General features: G+C 38.9%; 1 protein-coding gene and 1 non-coding gene across 9 annotated transcripts in view; both read right to left on the bottom strand.

Moving 5' to 3' along the window:
- Positions 1 to 151: 151 nt before the first annotated feature.
- On the bottom strand, positions 152 to 223 carry Trnaq-cug. Its single transcript has one exon. It is a non-coding gene; the product is annotated as a tRNA-Gln (tRNA).
- A 276-nt stretch (positions 224 to 499) lies between these two features.
- The window catches only part of LOC118752985 (dynein heavy chain, cytoplasmic), a gene marked incomplete at its 5' end in the record, with an annotated part of 30,362 nt that continues 8,070 nt past the window's right edge, over positions 500 to 22,791 (bottom strand). For 2 of the 8 annotated variants that reach the window (XM_036487832.1, XM_036487829.1), the window contains 15 exon segments: positions 500 to 935; positions 1,007 to 1,275; positions 1,782 to 3,719; positions 3,846 to 4,891; positions 4,964 to 5,315; positions 5,401 to 5,518; positions 8,644 to 8,842; positions 15,630 to 16,354; positions 16,464 to 17,659; positions 17,735 to 17,922; positions 17,984 to 18,357; positions 18,483 to 19,267; positions 19,477 to 19,512; positions 19,842 to 20,894; positions 22,646 to 22,768. In XM_036487832.1, the coding sequence (XP_036343725.1) occupies positions 770 to 935; positions 1,007 to 1,275; positions 1,782 to 3,719; positions 3,846 to 4,891; positions 4,964 to 5,315; positions 5,401 to 5,518; positions 8,644 to 8,842; positions 15,630 to 16,354; positions 16,464 to 17,659; positions 17,735 to 17,922; positions 17,984 to 18,357; positions 18,483 to 19,267; positions 19,477 to 19,512; positions 19,842 to 20,894; positions 22,646 to 22,768 (8,568 nt within the window). 8 annotated transcript variants of the gene reach the window in all.

Below are 22,791 nucleotides of genomic sequence, written 5' to 3' on the forward strand. Positions count from 1 at the left end.
CCTTGATAAAAATATTGCCAACAAATACGTACATGCATGTGCTCCTGACTACGTACATACATACGTATTTTATAGAAAATATATTTGTATTTGGCCTTCCAAGTTATACTGTCTTGCAAAAAAAAATTAAGTTAAAAAATTTTGTTCACTTAGGTCCCACCGAGACTTGAACTCGGATCGCTGGATTCAGAGTCCAGAGTGCTGGCCATTACACCATGGAACCATTTAACGGTACATCGGTTATCGCAAGAGTATATTGCAACAGACAGGCGCAACAAAGCTGTTAACGAATAGATAACAGCAAAGTGCATCCTTGCTGTAATCGATAACAGATGCAGGCAAACTAGGGTTGCCAGCAAAACTTTTAATTTCCTAAAATTTCTACTTGATTCTTCATGTGCTACAGAAGCGCGTAAAGCGAATGCTCATATATTTCCCTTCAAATTGCACTCCCCCTATTCGATAGTTATCAATTCACTAATTCAATAAAATAGAAACGTATTTTCATGCATATTGATTAACTTTTATTGAATGCTTGAGTATTGTATATTTTGAATATTGAATACGATTGATTAACTCTGTTACATTGAAGCAAAAACCACTTTGTAAGTGCATAAACTTGTGATAGTAAATATTTTAAATTTGAATAAAATTGGTTTTATGTAATGGTATATAACATTTATGCCCATTTACGGTATAATATTGACAAATACTGGCGTATATTACCTATATGCAATATGCAATTTTTAATTGCTCTTCTCTACCAAATTCAATTCAAAGCAGTCGAAGTGAGCACAGCGACCCCACGCTCATAGAAACTATGTGGATCTTGGCCAGCAGCTACAGCCAAATCAACAGTGAACAACAGCTCTGTGCGTGTGGAGTTCAAGTAGACCGGCAAGGTAAGCTTGCTAACTCGCATCTCAGTAGAAGCCCTGCAAATCGCAAGAAAACAAGTTATTTTTAGTGACAATATTTGAACATACTTGTTATGACTTATTCTTACTTGACCCATTTGAGTATGGTGAGTGGCAAATCCATCATAATAGTGGATGCTAAGAGCAGCTCGTTGTTCTTGCATTGTGCGCCTTGCAATTTCAAGCCAGCCACACCGAAACTACTATCCTTCTGATCTGGATTCACGCTCGACTCGGTGATTGTTACTTCCAAGGCTAATTCCTCCAAAGACCAGCTGTTGGCCTGTGCTACACATTGACGTGTTGCAGTGATGTAAGCCTCTGGATTCAATAAGCCGCCTAACCAAACAGGGAATGTCTGCAATGATGGAGAAATGTGATAAAAAATTTTAAATTTAAAATACTCCTCCATGGTTTCATAAAAATTCAAATAAAATGACACCAATAGAAGTTAAACAAATTAATAGAATTCTAACAAATCACACTTTCTGCAAGGAGACATTATCAAAAAATGAATATTTTTCCAAACCCAAATTGCGAATTTTGTAATACAGTTGAAAATACTGATCATATAATTTTCAAACGTAACAAATATAACAATTCACGTGATAAATACCCAATACTCAAAAATACTTCATCATTAATTGAATTTCATCAAAATACTAATGGCAAAGCATATAAATCTATCACTAATTTTTTAAGGACATTGAAATTAATTTATAATTTTATAATTTAATTTAAAATTGGAGATGGCGTTTTAAGCTTTTTTGCTGGCCAATTAATTCTTCTTATAAAGAATTAGGAAGTAACTTTAAATTACAAAAAAAAAAAAACCAAAATGCTCCTGCTGCATTTTGTACACACCTGCAACTCCTTGGCGCCTGCTTGCGACACTAATTTCGACACCTTCTGTAGCTGCTGCACGCGATTACTAAAATCGGTAATCCACTGTATGACAGTGCAGCCCACCGGTACGGTGTAACGCTTCCAACCCTTCGGTATAATACCACGCACCAGCTCTGACAACATTGAACGATGGTGATTCGTTTGCTTCTTTTCACCTTGACAAATCAATACCACATCCTGCAGATCGGATATGACGGTGGTCAACAATTTAGCGCCTGAAGTGACCTCTCGTTCGAAGTAACGGTACAGCGGATCTTTGATATTTTCCACAGTACGCTTAAGCACAGGCAAATTTTTGGGCAAAAGCTCTAACCAAGCAGTTGCCGAGTTATGTAAGGTTTTCATCCATGATGGGCGCCCATCTTCCTGGCGTGCTGCATTAGCATTAGCCGCCTCGGCATGTTCTTCCACACTATAGGCCAATTCATCATCATCCTCCAGCTGTTGCATCTTTAACAGCTTGCTCACCAAATCTGTGCCGCGTGTCGTTAGCAACACTTTCTCCGCATTGTTGGGCAATCCGAGCCAGGAAGGCGTCTGGCGGTCGGACAAATTCTCAATCCACTTCAAGAAGTGATCGCGTCGCGTGCCATCGGGCATGGTGATGTGTCGCTGACCGCCGGCACCGCCATCAACATTAGCCACAAGCGCGAAATCGCTTTCGAAGCTGCGCGCCGTGAATAATTTTTTCAGGAATGAAGTCAGCAAACGCTGATCGAAGTCATTGTCAATTTTACCGCCGTAGATGGATTGCGACAACAATGTTACCAACGCGTCCCATGGCACCTTCTCCGGCGGCAAATTGGTGCGACCCATTGCGGTCGTATCGATCCAGGTGTCCAGCGTGTCGCACGCGACGCGCAAATCCGACTCATTGAACTCGTACTTCTTCGCCCAGCCAAGGGGCACATAACGCAGACGTTCCTGCACAATGGCATGAAACCAGGCCAGTAAGAAGTAGAGACGCGCACGTTCACTGGGCGTTTTCATCATGCGCGCCGCCGGCACTGTTGAGAAAGTGCGCAACAGGTTAGCGCGAATGCCTGGCGGCGGTTCGAAAACGAAAATGCGGCCTGCGCGCAACAAGTTGACCGGCACCTTGGGATTGATCTCCATGGTGAGGAACAATCTGAAGCCCGAATGTGGCTGCAGCGAGTGTAGTTTCTTCTCTAATTGCACCAACCATTGAGGCGCTAAGTGAACGTTCTTCAGCAGTACCCAGCGACCGCTCTTGCAGGCCATGTTGATGGCGCGCTCGGCCTGATTGAAGCCCTCGGCCGAACCAATGGCAATGCTCGAGATCTGTTTATTCAGCTCGGCAGCCAAGTCGTCCACACGTCCGGAGGCGTCAAAACCGGGCACTGAGCACAGCAATGCGGGTGTGTTGCAGTTCAACTGCTTCTCCACAACAGCAGCCAAGTCCAATTCCTTTTCCGCGTTTGGCATAAAATCTAGACCCAGCACAGCGTCGACAACCTTATGAGCGGCGGCGATGACACGATCCGGGCGGAAAGCTTGTATCAAAAGCAATTGATGAATAGAGCTGACGATCGAGGTGAGTGCCTTCGATTCATCCCACAACTGCGGTACACACTGCTCCGGTGAGCTTTGTTGCAGCCAAGCGCCGATTTCGGGCATTGATTTAAGCTTTTCGATTAACTTGCGGAAGATAGGCAGACGTGACTGCAAACGGTTTACGCTCTCTATTTGCTCGGCTGTGAGGCCATCGACTGGTGTTGAGGATGCAAGAAGACCCTCGCGACTACGCAAGAAGAAATTGAATTCAGCGTCCAAGTTTTGTTCAGATGTACCCTTCAGATGAATTTTGCACATCAGTAGAGCGAAAGTGAGGCGATCGTTGTGCAACATGCCACGCGCGACACGCTCATAGCAGACCTGAAAAGAAGAGCAATTCATATTAGATATTTTTATATGCGAGAGATAAGTACGTATACTAAAATGTTCAGAATTAAGAGAAAAATCGATTGAGCCAGATTTTGTTTAATTGTATCACCAACTTACCTGGAACAGATCTTTGGTGACGATCCCCAATCGCTCCGAATACTCGGTTTTGCCATCTAGTTTTGTGTTATTGTACAACACAGTTGAGAAAATGTCCAAGAACATCTTCAACGAATATTGGTAGAGGAAGTGCACCTGGTTTAAGCTATCCATGGTGAAGTAAATGTTGCTGCAAGCCACCGACAATGGCAAATACTGCTGCGAGACAGTCTCAATCTCTGCAATAACCTTATCGGTTTCATCCACCTTCTGATTGATATCGTAAGCTTCCTTCTTCAACGTCTCAAGCGTAGTGATCACCGAATCATCGTCCAGAATCTTGCCCTTTGCATCATTCAATGCTTGCAGTAAACTCTTTTCGAGTTGGCGCAAACGCAAACGGAATTCACCTTGCAATTTCAGCAAATCGGAACGCTTCTCATCGATATCCGGGCGTTCAGCCTTCAACACTTGATTCAAACACTGCGACTGCAAAGAGCTACGTGTGACCGTAAAGTTAACAAAAGTAACACGTGAACAAATATCTGGCGGGAATTCCACGGTAGGATCACGTGTGGACAAGAAAATGACGAATGATGGCGACAAATCGATATCCTGATCGCCAAGTGTGATCAACACACGGCCGCCAGTGCGGCGCAATTCGCGATTGAGGACAGGATTCAAAATTGGATCGTAATTCTCAACATCTTGCACGAGCAGCGGATTACCGAAACGTAGCGCAGATTCCAAATTCTTGCGGAAGGAATCGTCCAGGAAGGAGGTCTTTGTGATTTTCTTGCCCGCATATTCGTTGAGCAAGAAAGTGGTAGCTTGCCCTGAAGGATCAATAATGAGTGGATAGCGATTGAAACGTTTGAGCATGATGGCATTCTCAGTGCAAAGATCATCGGTTGGCAAAGCATTGGCTTGCCAGCGTAAACGTTCATCGGGATTCGAAAGATATTCGGTGCGTGCCATATCGGCGCGATATTGTATGTTGGCCGATTGGAGATGTTGACACCAGGTGGTGAAAAGATTCAAGCGATAGTGCTGATCAAAGTAGCCGCCTGTGAGTAGCAATAAAGAAGGAGTTCAAGAAAATGTGGATTTCCACATATTTGTATGTCTTTAAATCTTACCATACGCAATGAATGCAGCCGACAACAAAACGTCACCAATAATGGTGGACATCTGTGACTTAAATGTCTCGCTAGTGCATTCCCAGCGTTCGCGTTCGATATTCAAGCTCTTCAGCAGCGCAATGGAACGATCCACCTTGGCTTGCACATTTTCCAGGTCGGTTTTGATGGCCTGGGCCTGCGAGATAAGTTGTGCATATTCTTCCTTGTAGGCGGCAATACTGCGCTCCAGTTGTTCAACCAGATCCTTAGTCTCTTTTGCGCTCTGCTTATTCACATCGGCCTGTTCTTCGAGCGAACGCAATTCCTCGCGTAGCGGTTCCACGCGTTTCAACATGTCAGCGTATTCGATCTGGGCATTGAAAACAAAAACAAAAAAAAACCGTTCGATAAAGAATTTCTTTATTTAATTCTTTGCAGCTCGCTTTTTTAATTACCTGTGCAATTGCCCATTTAACCATAGGGCCACAAGCCATACTGGCGCGATTGACCTTCTCGAAGTTGTAGTCGGGATTGCTCAGATATTTGTTCTTCATCTTTTCACGCACCTCATCGCTAAAATTGTTTATTTTACAATCAGGAGATAAAAAGATATCATGTTAGGTTCGAAAAGTATAGTTTTTTTTTTTTTTTTTTTGCAGTGTAATGATAAAATCACCAATCAAAGTGTATTGTATGCAAGCAAAGCGTTGACTAATTAGCAAGAAGAATTATAAAAAATAAAAGCCAAAACCAAAGTGGGGAGTTTACCGAAATTAATGTGAATAAAGCATTTTACGTTAAGATAAGTTAAACCAACACCGAATCAATTGAAATAAAACTAAAAATAAATGACATAAATAAAATTAGCACGAACCAAGCGTCAGACGCTTTAAAGTTTTTCACAACGCTAAGGGCAAATACATACTACGAAAACGCGTATATCCAATTGCAGAGTGGAGGGAAACTAAACTTCAAAAATCATAAAATAAAACTACAACGAAAAATTAACGGTTTGTAAAAATGAATATTGCTTCAACAAAAAATGAATGAGTACTCGCGCAATTGATTGGATCAAAAAATAGGAGAATAATAAGAGCCTCGGAGAAAATTAATAAAAAAAAAACTTTATTATATCTTCGAATTATTTCGGAGGCAATCACCGTAGGCTTAGAATACAGCTCTTAAGAAAAGTGTGACACCATAAAAATTAATAAATTTTCTTCCTTCAAGCAGTGTGAATCTCTCAAAATAAAAGCCCGTATCAAGTCATATAAAACAGGTAGTAGCATTAGAGAAAAAACAAGTTGTTCACACTTGCTTGGTTATCAGGTTATCTGGTACAACAACAAAATACACTACAGAAAAATTATTTTTAACCAGTATACCACAACCACGTCGGCCGCTGTGGTGTAGTGGTAAGCAGTGTGCGCTTTCACTCATCAACACCTGGGTTCAAGCCCCGGTCAAAGCAACATTGCAAAAAATATAGAAAACGGGTTTTTCTTAACAGCGGTCGTATTTCTGCCATGAAAAACAGCTTCTCATAAAAATACAATCGCCGTTCGGAGTCGGCGTAAAACTGTAGGTCCATCCGCTTTGTGTGACAACATCAAGGCGCACGCCACAAATTGGAGGAGAAGCTCGGCCAAACACTAACATATGTGTAAGCGCCAATCTATTATTATACCACAACCACAATATTTGAGTCGGACTGAAACATTGTGCGATACGGTATCGTATTTAATGCAATAACGAAAAAAGGCAAAGAGCCTCAAACCGGTGCGATACGATACACTACGATGCTTCATCTTTCGTATGGCAATCTTTACATTCCGAATACTTCAAATTGTATGATGTGAGGTAGTAATGGATGAGTTGAATTATTAATTCTATTTCAGAACTCTATGACGCATCGTATCGCACCGGTATACCGCATTTGTCTGAGCACTTCCATATCGTACATTTTTGTATCGCGTCTGTTTGAGGCCATTTTTACATGTATTTTGTTGTTGCTTCTGGTATTCGAATTCAATATGAAAACTTACAGAAGGGAAAAATCATTTTTCACTTAAACTGCTGGTGAAACCGGCTGTCAAAAATTAAAAAAAAAAAATCAGATGTTCTACTACTGCAGCCTGTTCCATAGTTCTTGGCTCGTATATTTAATTCTTCGAGAAAATTTACAGCAACGAAATTTTAAGTAGCAGAAATAATGCAGAATATTTCTTGTGATCTTCCTTGAGAGCTTATTCTAAGCATTAATTGGAAAGGGCCTAAAATTTTGTAATGAAAAGTAAAAAAAATTGAGGGAATATTTTTTTCGAGTGATGTTTTTCACTTCTCAAAAACATTAAACATTACGGATTTTATAACATTGTGGATCAAATCTAAGAAATTCTTTGCAGTTAAACATGAAAAAAACTAAACCGGAGTTGCTCATACAAGAATGATAGAATACAAGATTGCGCCGATTGCAGCAGAATTCGTGAGAGTAATTTTAGCGTGACGTCATCGTAGAGTTGACAACTGAGAGCGGCGAGAATGAGGCCGACTAGTGATGTGCTGAATTGTTCCCAATACTCGGTACCCAATACTTAAAAAAGATTTCGGTACCCTATACTTCCTTTTCGGTATCCGATACCGATTATTTACATTAAACCCTCGCCTTTATATGCATTTCAGGTTTAGAAAAAACTTTCATTACTAATTTATATGATATCGGCTAAAACACTTGAACTTATCGCCACAGAAAAATATTATTTTATCAGTTTTAACCTTAGTCGATCCAAGGTTCAAGAAAAATACTTTGACGGATGAAGAAGCCTTTCAGGGGAGAGATTCTGTAGCCAGTTAGCGACAAGTTTCGGATCGATATCGCACTTGTTGACTTACAAATATTTGATATCAAACGTCGACAAAACCGATACCGATTCGAAAATTCTCGTTAACTGGTTACAGAATCTGTCCCAGGCCTACAAAAATGATATCGTCCGATTCAGCTGGAACAAAAATGCTTCAAACAAGTAAAGGCTCCGTTATGCATACTTGGCATGGCTTGAGAGCTGTCACATAAGAAATCTGTTAAATGAGCCTCGCGTGTAATCGGTTATCGAACGCACAGCACTACATACGTAGAAGTCTGTTGGTTTTCGATTTCTACGTAAAAATGGTATAGCAGTGCATGCAATGCCAAGTATGCATAACAGAGCCTTAAGGGTTTCTCTGTATTATGGCATCGAACCGACATATATACATCTTTCATTTGAATCAGTAAAAAAGCTCTATTGGCTCTTACATTCGGGTTTTGTTAGGCGTTTTTTCCATATTTTTGGCCTATGTGCGCTTTTATTCGAAACCTAAATGTTTCGGTACCGAGTATCGAGAGTATTGGGTACTTAAAAGTATTGACTCAGCACATCACTACTGCTGTCTTTTCTACTATGATGTCACCAAAACAGCTGATTCTGTCAAAATCACTGAGAGCCGAGTAGCGGTATCGTCATCGGCGCCACCTCTGTATTCTCTCCACCGTGTTGCTCATACATATGTATTTATAATTTCATCCCAAAAACCGCTTCGAATCATCAATCAATTGCGCCACTCATTCAACGAATACAAAAAAAAAAAAATATAACAACAAGGGTGTAAAAATAGTTAACTTATTATATTGTTTTTGTTGTTGTTGTTGTCATGCTTACGTTATATTTTCAGTATTGAAGTTAGATACAATTGAATTTATAAAGTTTTCCCGCATTATAACGGCACGAATTGCTTTCCAGTCGGTCGCATTCTCACCCAGCAGCAAACAGATTGACTCCAGAGCCAATTTCACCACCGACGGTGGATTGGCCATGGTACGGACTTCAACAAGTTGTTGCTTACGAATTGATTTAACGGCTAAAGTGAATCAAGCGGGGTAGGAGAGTGAGTGTGTGGTGAGTAATTGTAGTAGTAGTAGTAATAGTAACTAGTAAAAATAATCGCACGATCTGAGTCGTTTAGTAGTAAAAATATTAACATCTAACCATTTAATTAGATGATGTTAAGTTAAATTAAATGGCAATTAAGGTCTTTACGTTGGCGGGATCGCAGTAGAGTGATCTTTGTTGTATGTATGTAAATCCAATCCAGTATTCTTTCTCATTGCCGATGTCGCGCAAGTGGTTATTAAGGTTAAAGTTATATCTACCAAAACCTATAGATGTTTAGTGCATTCATTTGTACATATTTCAATATTAACTAATATGGACTTGCTAAGAGTTCTAGAGATAAACATTTCGGGATTTAAATTTATTAATTTTACTAAATAACTACTTACGAGTTCGACTTAATATAAAGAAAAATCCTAAATCACTAGAGTGTCGGTAATTTAGTTAATAGAAAAGCAATATTGAAGTAACCATTTCTCAAGAAATCTTTGAAGAATTTGTCCTTAAGAGTCCAGGCGTACTCTGTTATCGATGTGCTTTGTCTTTGATTTAACTGCAGGCACTATAGATTGCTCGCACCTCCTTATGAAAATTCGTTTTAATGTTCCCTCACGTATTCTTCGTTGTAATGAATTGTTTTTTGTGGGGGTGTTGTTAAAACTGTTTACGGTATGAATGCTCCTTTAAGGAGGACTCTATCCCAATTTAATGCTTATTCTTCTTCTTTAGACTTAGATTTTTCTTATTCAAAGTTTACTTTTAAGAATTTACTCATAAGGCCCTTGCCATAAGGGTTTCCCTTATTCTATATTTATATTTGTCATATAGTCTGTAAACATCTTACATTAAATTACATATAAATTTATCGTCGCTAACTGTTCTAAAAATTTTGTTGTCATTAGGAAAAAGTGTGGGATTCGACACTTTGTTAAAGCCAGTTTCCCTGCTTCTATGAAGACTAGAAATCCAACGATTTACCAACTTACGTATCATTCTTACAACTTACTTTGTTCACACTTGCCTGCTAATCAGGATATAGGGTTATGTGGTTATTATTTTTATTCAGTTTACAACAATAAATACACTACAGAGTAATAATTTTTAACCAGATAACCTGATAACCACGTTCCCACGACAGTCGGGTCTACGTAACCGGAACGACCCAGATTTATATTTACCCAAGGACTATCACTCCAGCAACACTCCCAAAAAACTCTTTGGGGAGCTTGTATGCTGCTACAACAACAACAACAACATAACCAAGCAAGTGTGAACAACCTAATTGACAGTCAGTCAGCTTCTTAAAGAAAAAATTTCAATATATGGTTTTTGTTATTTTCAGGCCTAGTAACAATTTATTTTGAAATAATTTTATTGTTGTTTTTCCACAAAAAATGATCAATAATAAGGTCCTCAAGCTCAATAAAAATTAAAAAAAAAACAAGCGATGAAGTATAATTTCGGGCGAAACCAAATTTTATATACCCGGCGCTGGTATCAACTATTGTCGTTCCAAATTTCTTTAAACTACCTAAACGTCTATAGCAGTTCTTATTTATTGTTAAGAGATTGTTGTAAGTATTAACTTGGAGTAAATTAACGACCTCAGTTATTGAAATATAGGAGTTTTCGTTTATCCGAAAATTACCGTTATACAGGAAATTGGTGCAATTTTAGTCCCATTTGAATATTTTCCAACGAATTGCATTTTCGTACCAAGGTTATTAAATACACCACGTTTGGTAAAAATTGATAAATCGGTTACCGAGATACACATTTGTAGTCATAAGTGGGCGGCGCCACGCCAAAATCCAAAAATTTATAATAGTCTAATTTTTTGCTAGTGGTCATTGCAATAACCGATTTTGAGTTAATTAGCTTCAGTAGCTGATTTATCGCACTTTTCGCGTTTCTGTAAATTACCGTTATATTCAATTATTTTCAGTAAATAATAATTAATTAAAGCATGAAACACATTGAAAACGACAGGCTACGGACCACAGCTGTCAAATTATTTTAGCACGTACTCTTATGTAGATAATTATTTTGGCGGCGCACACAAAGCAAAAGTGACTATTTAGCTGGAAAAAAATTATTAACTAATAAAATTGATTTGAGGTTTGGGAAACTAAAATTATGTGACGGTTTAAAACTATTTATGCAAAAATAACAGCATTAGCAAAAATATAAATTTACAACCGATAAAAAAATATTGTACAGGTTGACCTTGCGCAACATGGGGGTTTCGTTTCTGTATTTTTATATTTTTTATTTGACAATAGGCTGATGCGAATGGATTATTTGCTTGCAACCTTTATGAGATTTTTTTTGGTTGAAGGTGTTTCACGTTTTTTCCATACAAAGTATGTTCGGCAATTTTCTTTTATATGAAGGGCACTGCAAGCAAAAAAATTGCCAAAAATCAACCGAATTTTTTAGCAGCTTGAAACTTGCACTTTATTATACTAGAATTAAATGAGCTACAAAACTGCGTTCCACAATTTTTTCTAAATATTCTGATTAAAAAGTTTGAAATTTCAGTGAAAATTTGCGAAATTTTTAGTTCTTGTACAAAGTTTGAAATCTAAATTTATATAGTGTTTGGTGTACAGCCAGCTAGACCTTTATAAAAAACTAATAAACATTAAATAAACAAAAGACAAATAGCCAAAACTATTCAAAATATCGCACTCCTATTATCTGGCGGACAACTGTATTTTTTCTTGTGATCTCTTTGTTCATGGGCACATACTTTAGAAACACAAATAATGCGACTCAGGAGCAACTATCGCCTGCACATGACATATGTACATATATAAATACATACAGGCAGAAGATAGAACAAGGCCCTTACGGTCTTTACTGGCTAGCAGCCGCCTAACCTATCCTATGGCCACAGCACGGGTGGATTTACAAGAACAGTTGTAAGGACTTAAAGTTCGGAGCGCTCATAATAGTCCCTCTAATCATCGGAGCATTTGAAAATATTTTAAGCATTGCAGAGCAACATCGTCGTGACTTTTCTATTTGACGATTTAAGTCTACAAGTATCGCCCAGTTGTCCGGAATTCGACATCTTTTTTCATACACTTTTGAATTTTACCTGTCACCAATACTAACTTCTTTATGCGAATTACTATTTTGAAGTCCACCAGCATAGTTTATATCGAATTTACAGGAAAACTTCAAATCGAATTATGAACGTTAATACCGGATTGGTTAATGGTAATTCTACCAAGTCTACTCCAAAATTTCTTCAGCAGCTTTTGAAATTAGACCGAAAAAGGAACCTCGATTTTCATTTATAAAAAATATGCATATGTATTTGTATGTAAAGATGAGATGTTCATCACTGACTAATATGTCAAACATATACCAATTCGGACTGTAAATAAGTTTTTTCGATTATATTTGTCTGAGAGCCTCTTGCAGGTTAAAAACTAAATTGCCCACATCTACATACTCTTTCTTTTTTTCATCAGAATCGTTAACGGTTGAGAAAGTATCTTGAAGGTTTAAAACAAAAGATAATATTTCCTTCCCTAACGGCGGTTTTACTATTTTTTTTATCACACGACCAGGCTACCAGGTTATACCATATTTTACGTTACTAATATGTGTTCTATAAGTGAAACATTTCTGATCATAAATATCATCTTTTAGGATAGATCTCAATTCCTGCGCCACTTATAGGAAGACAAACAAACTGATCCTTCTAAAAACGTTTGCACAAAATGACAATCATTAAAATTTGGGAGAAAATGGTTCCCAACTGAATGATTCTTGCAATTTTATAGGTGTATAAAATTCTATTAACTTATAATAAGTGGTTCCAGAGAAAAGCGATATGAGAATTTCAGTTTGTATGGGCGGTGCCACGCCCCCCTTTCCAAAATCTACCACTCTTCGCCGTAAGTACGGTATTGACAACATACGTTGCTGTGTCAAATTTCGGGACGTAGACGTTATCTACCACTTTTCGCGATAGGTACGTAATTGATATCGTAAATAGCTGTTTCAAATTTCGGGGCGTTAGCCTAAGCGGTTCCATAGATAACCGATATGAGAATTTCAGTTTGTATGAGTGGTGCCACGCCCCCTTTTCCGTTATCTACCACTTTTCGCGATAAGTACGTAATTGATATCGTAAATAGCTTTTTCAAAAATTTCGGGGCGTTAGCCTAAGCGGTTGCAGAGATAAGCGATATGAGAATTTCAGTTTGTATGTGCGGTGCCACGCCCTCTTTTCCCAACTACCACTTTCCAATTATCACTTTTCGCCGTAAGTACGGTATTGACAACATATGTTGCTGTGTCAAATTTTAGGACGTTAGCATAAGTGGTTCCAGAGAAAAGCGATATGAGAAATCCAGTTTGTATGGGAAGTGCCACGCCCACTTTCTCAGTACCTACCATTTTTCACCGTAAAGCTTAGTATCCAGCTCTTAAGAAAAGCAAAAACTCCATATAAAATGACGTACAAGAAATGGCTAAGAAATTTTCTTGAGTCAAATTTCCTTAAGGCAGTACGCAGTTCTTCAGAAATTTAGTACGCTTTCTACTACGGGTTTCTAAAGTTTTTTGTGAAAAAAAGAGCACAAGGCAACCCAGGTTTGCAACAGAAATATATGCCCGTTCCATTATTTCTTGAGGAAAGAGTGAGGCAACAGGCTGTGAGGTATAAAAAATGTCAAAATTCCTTGGACACACACGCGAAATAATGGCAATTTTTTCTTGACCGTTTTCTTAAGAGCTGGATACTAAGCTTAAGTAGGGTACTTACAATCTATGCATCTGTGCTAAGTTTCAGTTCTCCAACATAATTGGTTGTAGAGATATAATGGTTTTCACATTTTAGTCTATATGTCAGATACCACGCCCCCTATATATCGGGATTAACATTTCTGGATTAGAGGAAGTTATATATATCCTTTAAATCGCTGTATGTTTCATTGACATCGAGCGAACGGTGCCTTCAAAAAAGGGGTTGCAAAATTTTCTTGTTGGATGGCGTTTTTTTTTTGCTGGCCAATTAATTCTTCTTATAAAGAATTAGGAAGAAACTTTAAATTACAAAAAAAAAGAAATTTCTTGTGGCGTATTTATATATAGATAATTGTGTCCGTGGTCAATCCATATCTACGCTCAATACTACTTTGGTCTGCTATATTGGAGTTTACTAACTCCTACAAAACTTGGCATAGTTTTTAAATTTTTCAACAAACCTTTTTGTGGTTTGCTCCGAACCCTTAACAAGCCCGCAATTATACAGTTGTTAAATACAGTTATTATTAATAAAAAAAAAACTAGACTAAAAAATGTATACTATAAGTATTACGAACTTATTTTATATTATTTGCACTTATAGCTTATTTCCACCAAAGGCTTAACTGCTGTTAAGAGCTCAGAAAAGTTCAAATAATTCCAACCCTGATCGGAAAGGTTTTCATTTCTTAAGTTTTGTTTTTTTCCTTTCGTTTGCTTCTACTTAATATTTAGGTGGAACCACCCCCTTCTAGTTGTAATCTCCGTTTTTCAAACGGCATAAACTGCAGTTAAGGCTTGGTGCAAATCAACTTTTATATAGATTTGTTGTTTATAATACAGAAAATTGTTTATGAAAAATGTACAATATTCAAAAAATAATATTGAATATACACAAATACACACATAATTAACGGTCATTATTCAAATTAATAATTGTGCTGAGCAGATGCAAAATGTGATGAATGCATTCGTTTGTTTGAGATGAAAAAAAATGGACGATGCAAAAGTATTATGTAATCAAAGAAAAATATATTTAATCCGTTTGATTAGAAATCAGAAAATAGAGAGGAGGTTATGTAAATTACGTATAAGTTTAGATATACAATATGTATATATATGTATGTATTATACAGCACTGATCCACGGTTTAATAGTTTTAATTAATTTAATATAACAGCCACATGAAGCCAATTTAAATGATTGGGTGAACTGAGTGTGTGTGTGTGCTTGTACATATGTATGTTATATTTTGTTGTTGTTTTATCTTTTCTTTTATAGATTTTTGCAGCATGTTTTTTATGTATGTATAGTAGTATTTAGTGTTTTTATATGCAGGTGGGCGTGTGTGTAAGTGAAAATTTTGAATTTTGTTTGCTTAGAATATTTGAATTAAAACTATTGCTGATTGATTATATATATATATATAGTAATGTAGTATATTGCCGTACGTGATATGCTCAGTTTTCAAATTAACAATGGACGGTATAAAACTATCTTTGACAAGTATGCCACGAATCGCCTTCCAATCGGTGGCAGTCTCGCTAAGCAGCTCACAGACTGATTCCAGCGCTAATTTAACAACAGCCGGTGGATTGGCCATGGAACGCACCTCAGCCAAGTGTTTCTTTTTAATGGCGCTTACAGCTAAAGTGGTAAAGTGTTTGCAAAAAACGCACATTTAAACGGTGATGAAAACAAATCAAGAGATGTGATAAGAAAAATAAATTTGAAACACCAGTGTAGTTCATGTTATGTATAATAAAAAAACGTACGCAAATACACTATGTACTATTATGTATGCGTGAACATTCGCTGTTGTGTAAAATGCTGTGCTAAATAAAAAAAAAAAATTGCATTTAAGAAGTAATTTAATCTTAGCACTTCTCACTAGTCAAATTGCTTAAATCGAACCTAAAATTTTAAGTTATCGTTAAGAAGTAAACAGTTATTTTACTTTGAACCTCTCATTTTATATACTAAGCGTTTACCTTGTTGCGCCTCTATAACTGCCGGTTCCACTTGTGCCAAATCGGCCATGACATATTTACGTTTTTCTTCAATCTTAACCGTCTGATCGGCTAAACGTATCTGTATCTCTTGAGATTGTATTTTCTTCTTCTCCGCCTCTTGTTGATCCTTAAACATTTGCTTCAACTTAGCATTAGCCGCCTCATTCTTCGCCTGCAATTCCTGTTTCTTTACGGCCAAAGACTTCTGCATCTCCTCCACTTGCTCAACAGTTTCCGCAATCTTATTGAGACCAACATTCAAATGTAACTGCTGTTCTTCCAAATCACTACGTTTCTCATTGTACAATTTGACAAAGTGATGAATAAAGTCCAAATAGTGGCGTGGTGTAACGGCCATTGTGCGTCCACCACGCTTGGCGAGGCGTGCATTGGCTTGGTGTAGAGTTTGGTGTACGTACACACAGCTATTGATAACAGCATCGCGGTGAGTGGGTTGTGCTGGTACCAAAGGACATACAGACGGGAAGAAGTCGGGAGCAGACCAGCCTTGCTTTTCCAAGTCCACGCGTGTAGTGAACTCTTTACCAACCTGGAAGAGTGCGGAATCGGACCAATCTCCGAACCAGTTGAGCACGCAACGATTGAAAAGAGCAGGTGAAGTGGCAGCGCGATCTTTTAGACCATCTGTGGATGGGTTCATGGTGAAGACGACGTGCAAATTGCGCATAACCTGTTGGGTGAACCTGAGTGGAAGGAGAGAGAGGAGTAAAGAATTAAGTATGTTTTACTTGCAAGTTTGACTCAAAGTAAACGTTACTTTTATGTATCAATTAAATATCAATTCCAGCATACCATTTATACAACTCATCGCTGGAGTCCAACATCAGGCCCTCGCGCTGTGCTCCTTCCTTACACTGTGTCATCAAAGTAGTGTATTCGTCGCCCTCGAACAGACCGGGAACTTCACCGTTAGCCAGCAGCGTGTTCATACGTTCCAAGAAACCAGAATCCAAAACATTCGACTCGTCTAAAATGAATGCTATCTTCTCATCCTTGCAACCCGAACGTCTCAGCACACAACGTAAATCTTCATCAAAGTCTTCGCTCGTGTATTTGTTGTGCACCTTAATTTGGAAGATGGACAAACCATTCATCCAGGCGACGAAGCGTGAAAGTGTAGTTTTGCCTGCACCAGACACACCAATCAGCAACAGATGTCCCTGGGGCTGACGGAAAATACGGTCAATACGCAAAACATGCTCCAAAACTTCATCGAACAAGACGAGCGGCACATCGAGCTCCTCCTCGTAGAAAACTTTAAGGCGAGCACGCACATAGTCTCGCAATTCTTCGCGATTGACCGGCATGTAGTCCTTGGACAACCAATTACTGTATAGAATGGGGCGTGTCAATGCCTCCTCTTGATTGATACCAGGGAAGTGTTTGAGTGCAACAATATCAATATTTTCATTGGTCCAACGGCGTTCTGATTCCTCAACCAGCCTGTCTTGGAACAAGCGTAGCGCCTCATGCGCCCACAAACGCACCAAACCCTCCACTGGTAGCGAATCAAGCGGACGTATAGCCTCGCAAATACCGCGTACCCAGCGTGTCATCTCACGCGGCGAGTACACATAGTGCGGCTGCATGTCCTGTGTGAAGCGATCCTGTGAAACCAAATAAAACTCGACCATAGCGTTGGTAAGTGGTTCAGCGTAGCCTCGCAATGAGGGCATCATACGTAGCATTGCACGTGAGAAAGTGCCATAGATTTGTTTGAGCGAAGTCTCACCAGGATAGTCGACATAAATGATGGGCACATGACGTAGGAAACGATGCGAAAGGGGCTTACGACCTGGATCTGTGGGAGGATTACAAGCGCCCACGAATTGTATACGCTCCAAGGAGACCCAAGCTTGATCACTGGCGCGATAGAATCCTTTGTGTTCAACAAGTTGACGCAAGAATGAAATCACACGTTGAGTACCGTAGGTGTCCATGTCGGGTAAATTGATTTCATCGCAGAAGAGTACCAACCATTTGCCAATCTGGATTTTGTTTATAAGAGTAAATATGTTTATTAATTTAATAAAGGAAAAACTGGATGTGAAATAATGACGCACCTGTACTGGCGAAAGCACAACACCGTTAGGAGTCTTACGATATTCGCAGTAGTGATCGAAAGTTTTCAGTAAAAGCTCCGGTGTTGTGGCTGATGAGAAATTCAAACCAACCACTTCCATATCGGGTAAAGCGCGCAGTGCTGAGAAGAGTGTCATGGTTTTGCCAGAGCCAGGCGGACCACATAATACTAAGAAATAAAAAGTTATTAGTGGTTGGAAAACATTTTTTTTTATGTTTTTATCACCCACCCAATGGCTTATGCTCCGCTAGCCAAGTATACAACAGCGATTCATGACGCACAGTGTCTAATGTGGGCACAACAATATCTGGTGAAGCGACTTTGTGCGTCTCAACCTCTATAACCGGTACCTTGTTCGACCACGGCACCCATTCACCATTCATGCTAACTTCGTAGTCAATGATGGGGGCACCGGCAGCGCCAGGCAGTGGAATGGTAGTAACACTGCGTACAAAATCACCCAAATCAGTGCGCACTTTGAGCTTAGCATCACCAGCAAAGGACCAGAGTACTGAATAAATAAGTGCTTTGGGTATGTACTGCTCCAATTGGTCGTTGGAGCAAGGGAAGTCTGGATGTTGGGAGTTAAAGTGGAGCACATTTCTAAAAAAAAATAATTGGAGTATTTTATTAAACAATTTTGTACATTTTTGATATTTATTGATATATATACGCATTTAAGTTGGCGGCTCATTGCGGGTAGAGACGATTTTAATTACTTTACTTACCTTGCAGCTTGATTCAGCATTGAGAAGAGTGAGCTGAGCGCACGCAAACGTGTAAAGTCCATAATATGCTCTTGCTCCATGGCATACTCCAGACTGCGCACTACAATGCCATCTGCCGAGAAGTATGGCTGCAACAACAATGCGATATCGCGCTGTACTTGCAATGAGGGAGAGACCTCTTCTTCTTTATCCTTGTTGGACGAAGGCTTGACAGCGCCAACAAAGTCTTCATCGCCATCTTCCAGTGGTATGCTACGCAATCGTGACAGATAATTCTCGAATATCATCTCAGTGGACAAAACATCCTCGGAGAACCATACCATGCCACAACGCGAGACTGTAGCGAGTGTGGCAAACTTCAAATCTTGCACCTCAAACATTATGCGCACATTTGGTGGCAGCGATAGACGTTCGCCGTTCGGCAGTGTCAGTAATTTGTTGTCGTCCAACACAGAGTTCAAATTCTCTACCCATTCGGGATCGACATCTCCATCGAAAATAATCCATTGGCGCTTATTGATTTCACCACGCACGTTGTCGATGATTTTACGGAGTACATGCGTGAACAATCCGTCTGTCCACTCGCGTGTATTCTGATCCATGACACCATAGAGTGCCTCCTTCGAAATTGCTTTGGGATCAATGACGTGTGCAACTCCCTCAGTACCCTCGAAACGTTCCAATGCTTTGAGTAGTGTACGCCAGGCAGTCGATTTGCCCGAGCCAGATGGACCGACCATCATCAAACCGTGATTGAGGTTAGAGATTTGGTATAATTGTAGTACCTTTTTATAAAAAATGGCAAACATATTAGAATATGAACGGCAACGAAGGATATCGAAAATAAAAAATTATTGCGAGCAAGCTTAAGTTTTTGGAATATGAATTTGGCAATTAATAAAAGTATGAAAGCAACTCATAATAATTTTGACTAATTAAACTTGCTTGGTATACAAATGTGAACTAAAGAATTGGAAAGGGTTAAGCGTCTTACTTTTTCCACCCACGTTTCACCGAATCCTTGCGCATTCTGTTTTATAGACGTTATTCATTGTGATTTTCGGTAATTGCGCGTGAAAAGCAAGCATTGATTAAATATTAAAGTGCATACATTAGGAAATTTTTCTTAATAATTTTTGAATCTCTAAGTATACACATCAATTTACACAAAATACGAGAAGCGCAATCACAAATATTCGTGCGAAGGAGGTGTTCCAAAATAAGTTTTTCTCGGAGAGGTATACAAAATCATATTGGTAATAAATTTAAATCACTCCTTCACAGCTTTCACACGCTGCACCAACACATTTTACTACAAATAAAACAACTACATCAAATTCGACGTATATTATCACTTACTTTTTCCATCCAAGCAGCGCCCTGCTCATCGCCCTCGCCACAAACCAGGTAATCTTCTTGGCATACTTTGCGTATTTCCTCTTTCAGACCCTTCATCTCAGCACGTGTGTAGCCAACGTTCGGGAAGACGTCGCTTAGCAACGAGAATAGCAGTGGTATATCCTCTGCCACCAACTTGGGTACCATTGTCTCACAAACCGATTGAATTAGAATCTCTTGCTCAGGCAAATTTTCAGCTACCGAGGCTTCATCAATATTCTCCTCGCCACGCTGACGCAAGCTTTCCTTGATCTTCATAATGCGATCACGTTTAACATTACCAGCCGATATCAATACCGATTTAAGCGCACGCAAACCGAAATCATAATGACTTTGATTCGAAAGCTGCTCATCGCAAAGCTTAAAGAATGGTACAATCTTACAGGCCAACTTCTCGGCTGAGCGGAAACCTTGTGAGAACAACATCACCTCGGCGATAAGCTGACGATCCGGTGTAGTCATAGCCAGTGAACGGAAGAGTTTCTTCAAGTTATCGGGCAGATTGGAGCGGCCAGCATAACCAGGATTCATGGTAATGAATATGGCCATGTCAGGCGAGACGCGCACCTGCTTTCCAACCAACTCAACAGTAATGCTTTCCTTATTGCTATCCATTTCATACTTCAATGCTTCCTGTATTGTTTGAATTTGTTGTGAACAGGCGGACAACATACGCTCCTCCAAACGATTGAACTCATCAAAGCAACCCCATGCGCCAACTTGACACAAACCAACAAAGATACGGCCCATTGCTTGAAAATCGAATGTCTCATCACAATTGAAGACGAGTACAAAGCGACCAAGTTGATTGCCGAGCGCTTTAACGGATTCAGTTTTACCAGTACCGGCTGGACCGAAAGGCGATCCTCCTAGACGTGATTCCAGAGCTTGAGTCATAGTCAAATAGCAGCGATCAGTGAGAGGTGTCTGTACGAGGCGATCCTGTACGCCTAGGTATTCGAAGCCATAGTAGAAACGAGCGTTGGCCATGTGAATGGTGAGTTGTTGGAGAACCTATGTAAAAAATAAGTGGTTTTTGTTTTTTATTTTTTTTTTTGGTCAGGAAAATCTAAATTTAAGCCACTACCCGAATCTCTAATACATTAAAATAAATTCTCTTAAAACCAACACTTACACACACTGATGGCGCTTAAGTCCCAGCAAACACAGTTAGAGAAACGTTAGAGAATCGTTTTCATTTTACATTCGAATTCTAATGTAGTTCTCGAATCGAAAATGAGGTTAGAGAACTATGTTGGAATTAGATTAGAGAATGTTTAGAAAAACACTAGACATTAGAAACCAATTAGAATTCAACGTTAGAATACGATAAGATATCTAACTCTTTTCTCGATATCGAAGACTAAGTCCCCTTTTTGTAGAAAATGCTATAATTCTCTAAAGTTTAGCTAATCGTCTTCTAATCTTCTACCTTAGAGAACTACGTACATAGAATTCGAATCGCTTTTTATCATTCTCTAAGCTAAAGGTTTCATCGGGTGTGTTAATAAGAAAGGGAATAAAAGGTCACACGTATACCAGAGTTTCGCGTAAAACTCTTAGAAACTTTTATTGAAATCTCTGGTAGAGCAGAGATAGTTCTGAAATATGTAGTTCGGAACTAGCGCTTTGCCAGACTGTCTCTAAATTTTACTGTAGGGAGGTTTCTGTTTTATATACGTATGGGAACAAAACGAAACACACAACATGTTGTCTATGGGTGCGTGTCAGTCCAACGTCAATCCGCGATTTTCGGTTTTAGGCGGACATATCGTCGTTTAAAGTACAAAACCGCGTATCAACAAAATGCAAAACCGCGTATCAAGATAATTCAATACCGCGTATGTGAGGTTGCATAAATTATTTTCTAGAGAGTAAAACACTCATATTTCAAAATGGTTCTCTTTATTATAAAGCAATCGCATTACTGGCTGGTACATTTCAGGACGAATGGATAAGGATTGAGCCAAGAGCTTGTATGAGCAAATCCAATTTTTGGCAGCAAATGTCAGTTACGCGGTTTTGCAAAATGACGATATGCTGTTTTGTACTTTAAAAGACGATATGTATGTATGTATGTACATATTCTGATTGGAGCGAATGCGATAACGAAACTATATCGATAACCAAAAAATATCGACAAAACTGTTGAACGATATTTCGATAATAAACCAGTGGAAAATATATCGATACAAGTACATATTTCGATAACCGAAAAGATTTTTATATCGATAACGACAATTTTTTGCGTATAAATCGATGATTTCGATAAAATCATCAGTAATATTGACAAATACGTAGATAACAGCTTCGATGTCATACTCGTAGTGAGGAAACGTCTTTAGATGATTTAGAAATAACCATTCTTATATTCAGGCCGATTCTGAACAGGAACTCCCTGGGAGTTTTCTCTCTTTTCCCTTTCCTCCTATCATGAATAAAAATTCCCTGCGGATTATTTATATATTAAATGGCGGAGTTGAGCTGTCAAAAAAGTATCAAACAGCTCTTGCGAAGATTGAATTTTCTCCTTCCAAATTTTCGGGGAAAATGCTACTTCCTGGGAGTTAATTATTGGAGGATTTCTTTCTCGAGAGAAACAAATTCCCGGAGAACAAACTCCCTGGGAGTATTCAGAATTGTGCTGGTAATTTTATTTTTTATACTAATTTTGATTATATTATTTTGTGATAAATGCAGAACTCTATAAATACTTTTCATTGTTTCTAGAGGGTTGACGGGGTACTATTAGTGGAAATATTTACCTCAGTTTGACGTGGGTCGAAGTAGAAACGCATCTCACAAAGCCATTGGAAAGATTTGGGACTGGTAACTCCATTGGCAGTCAAGCGTCGTGTTACTGTACGCTTATGAACAAATTCATTGATCTGAAAGAAATTAAAAAAAGTAA

The sequence above is a fragment of the Rhagoletis pomonella genome, unplaced genomic scaffold, assembly GCF_013731165.1.
Source record: "Rhagoletis pomonella isolate Grant_MI unplaced genomic scaffold, Rhpom_1.0 Rhpom_scaffold_02027, whole genome shotgun sequence".
In the NCBI taxonomy this organism is placed as follows: Eukaryota; Metazoa; Arthropoda; class Insecta; order Diptera; family Tephritidae; genus Rhagoletis; species Rhagoletis pomonella.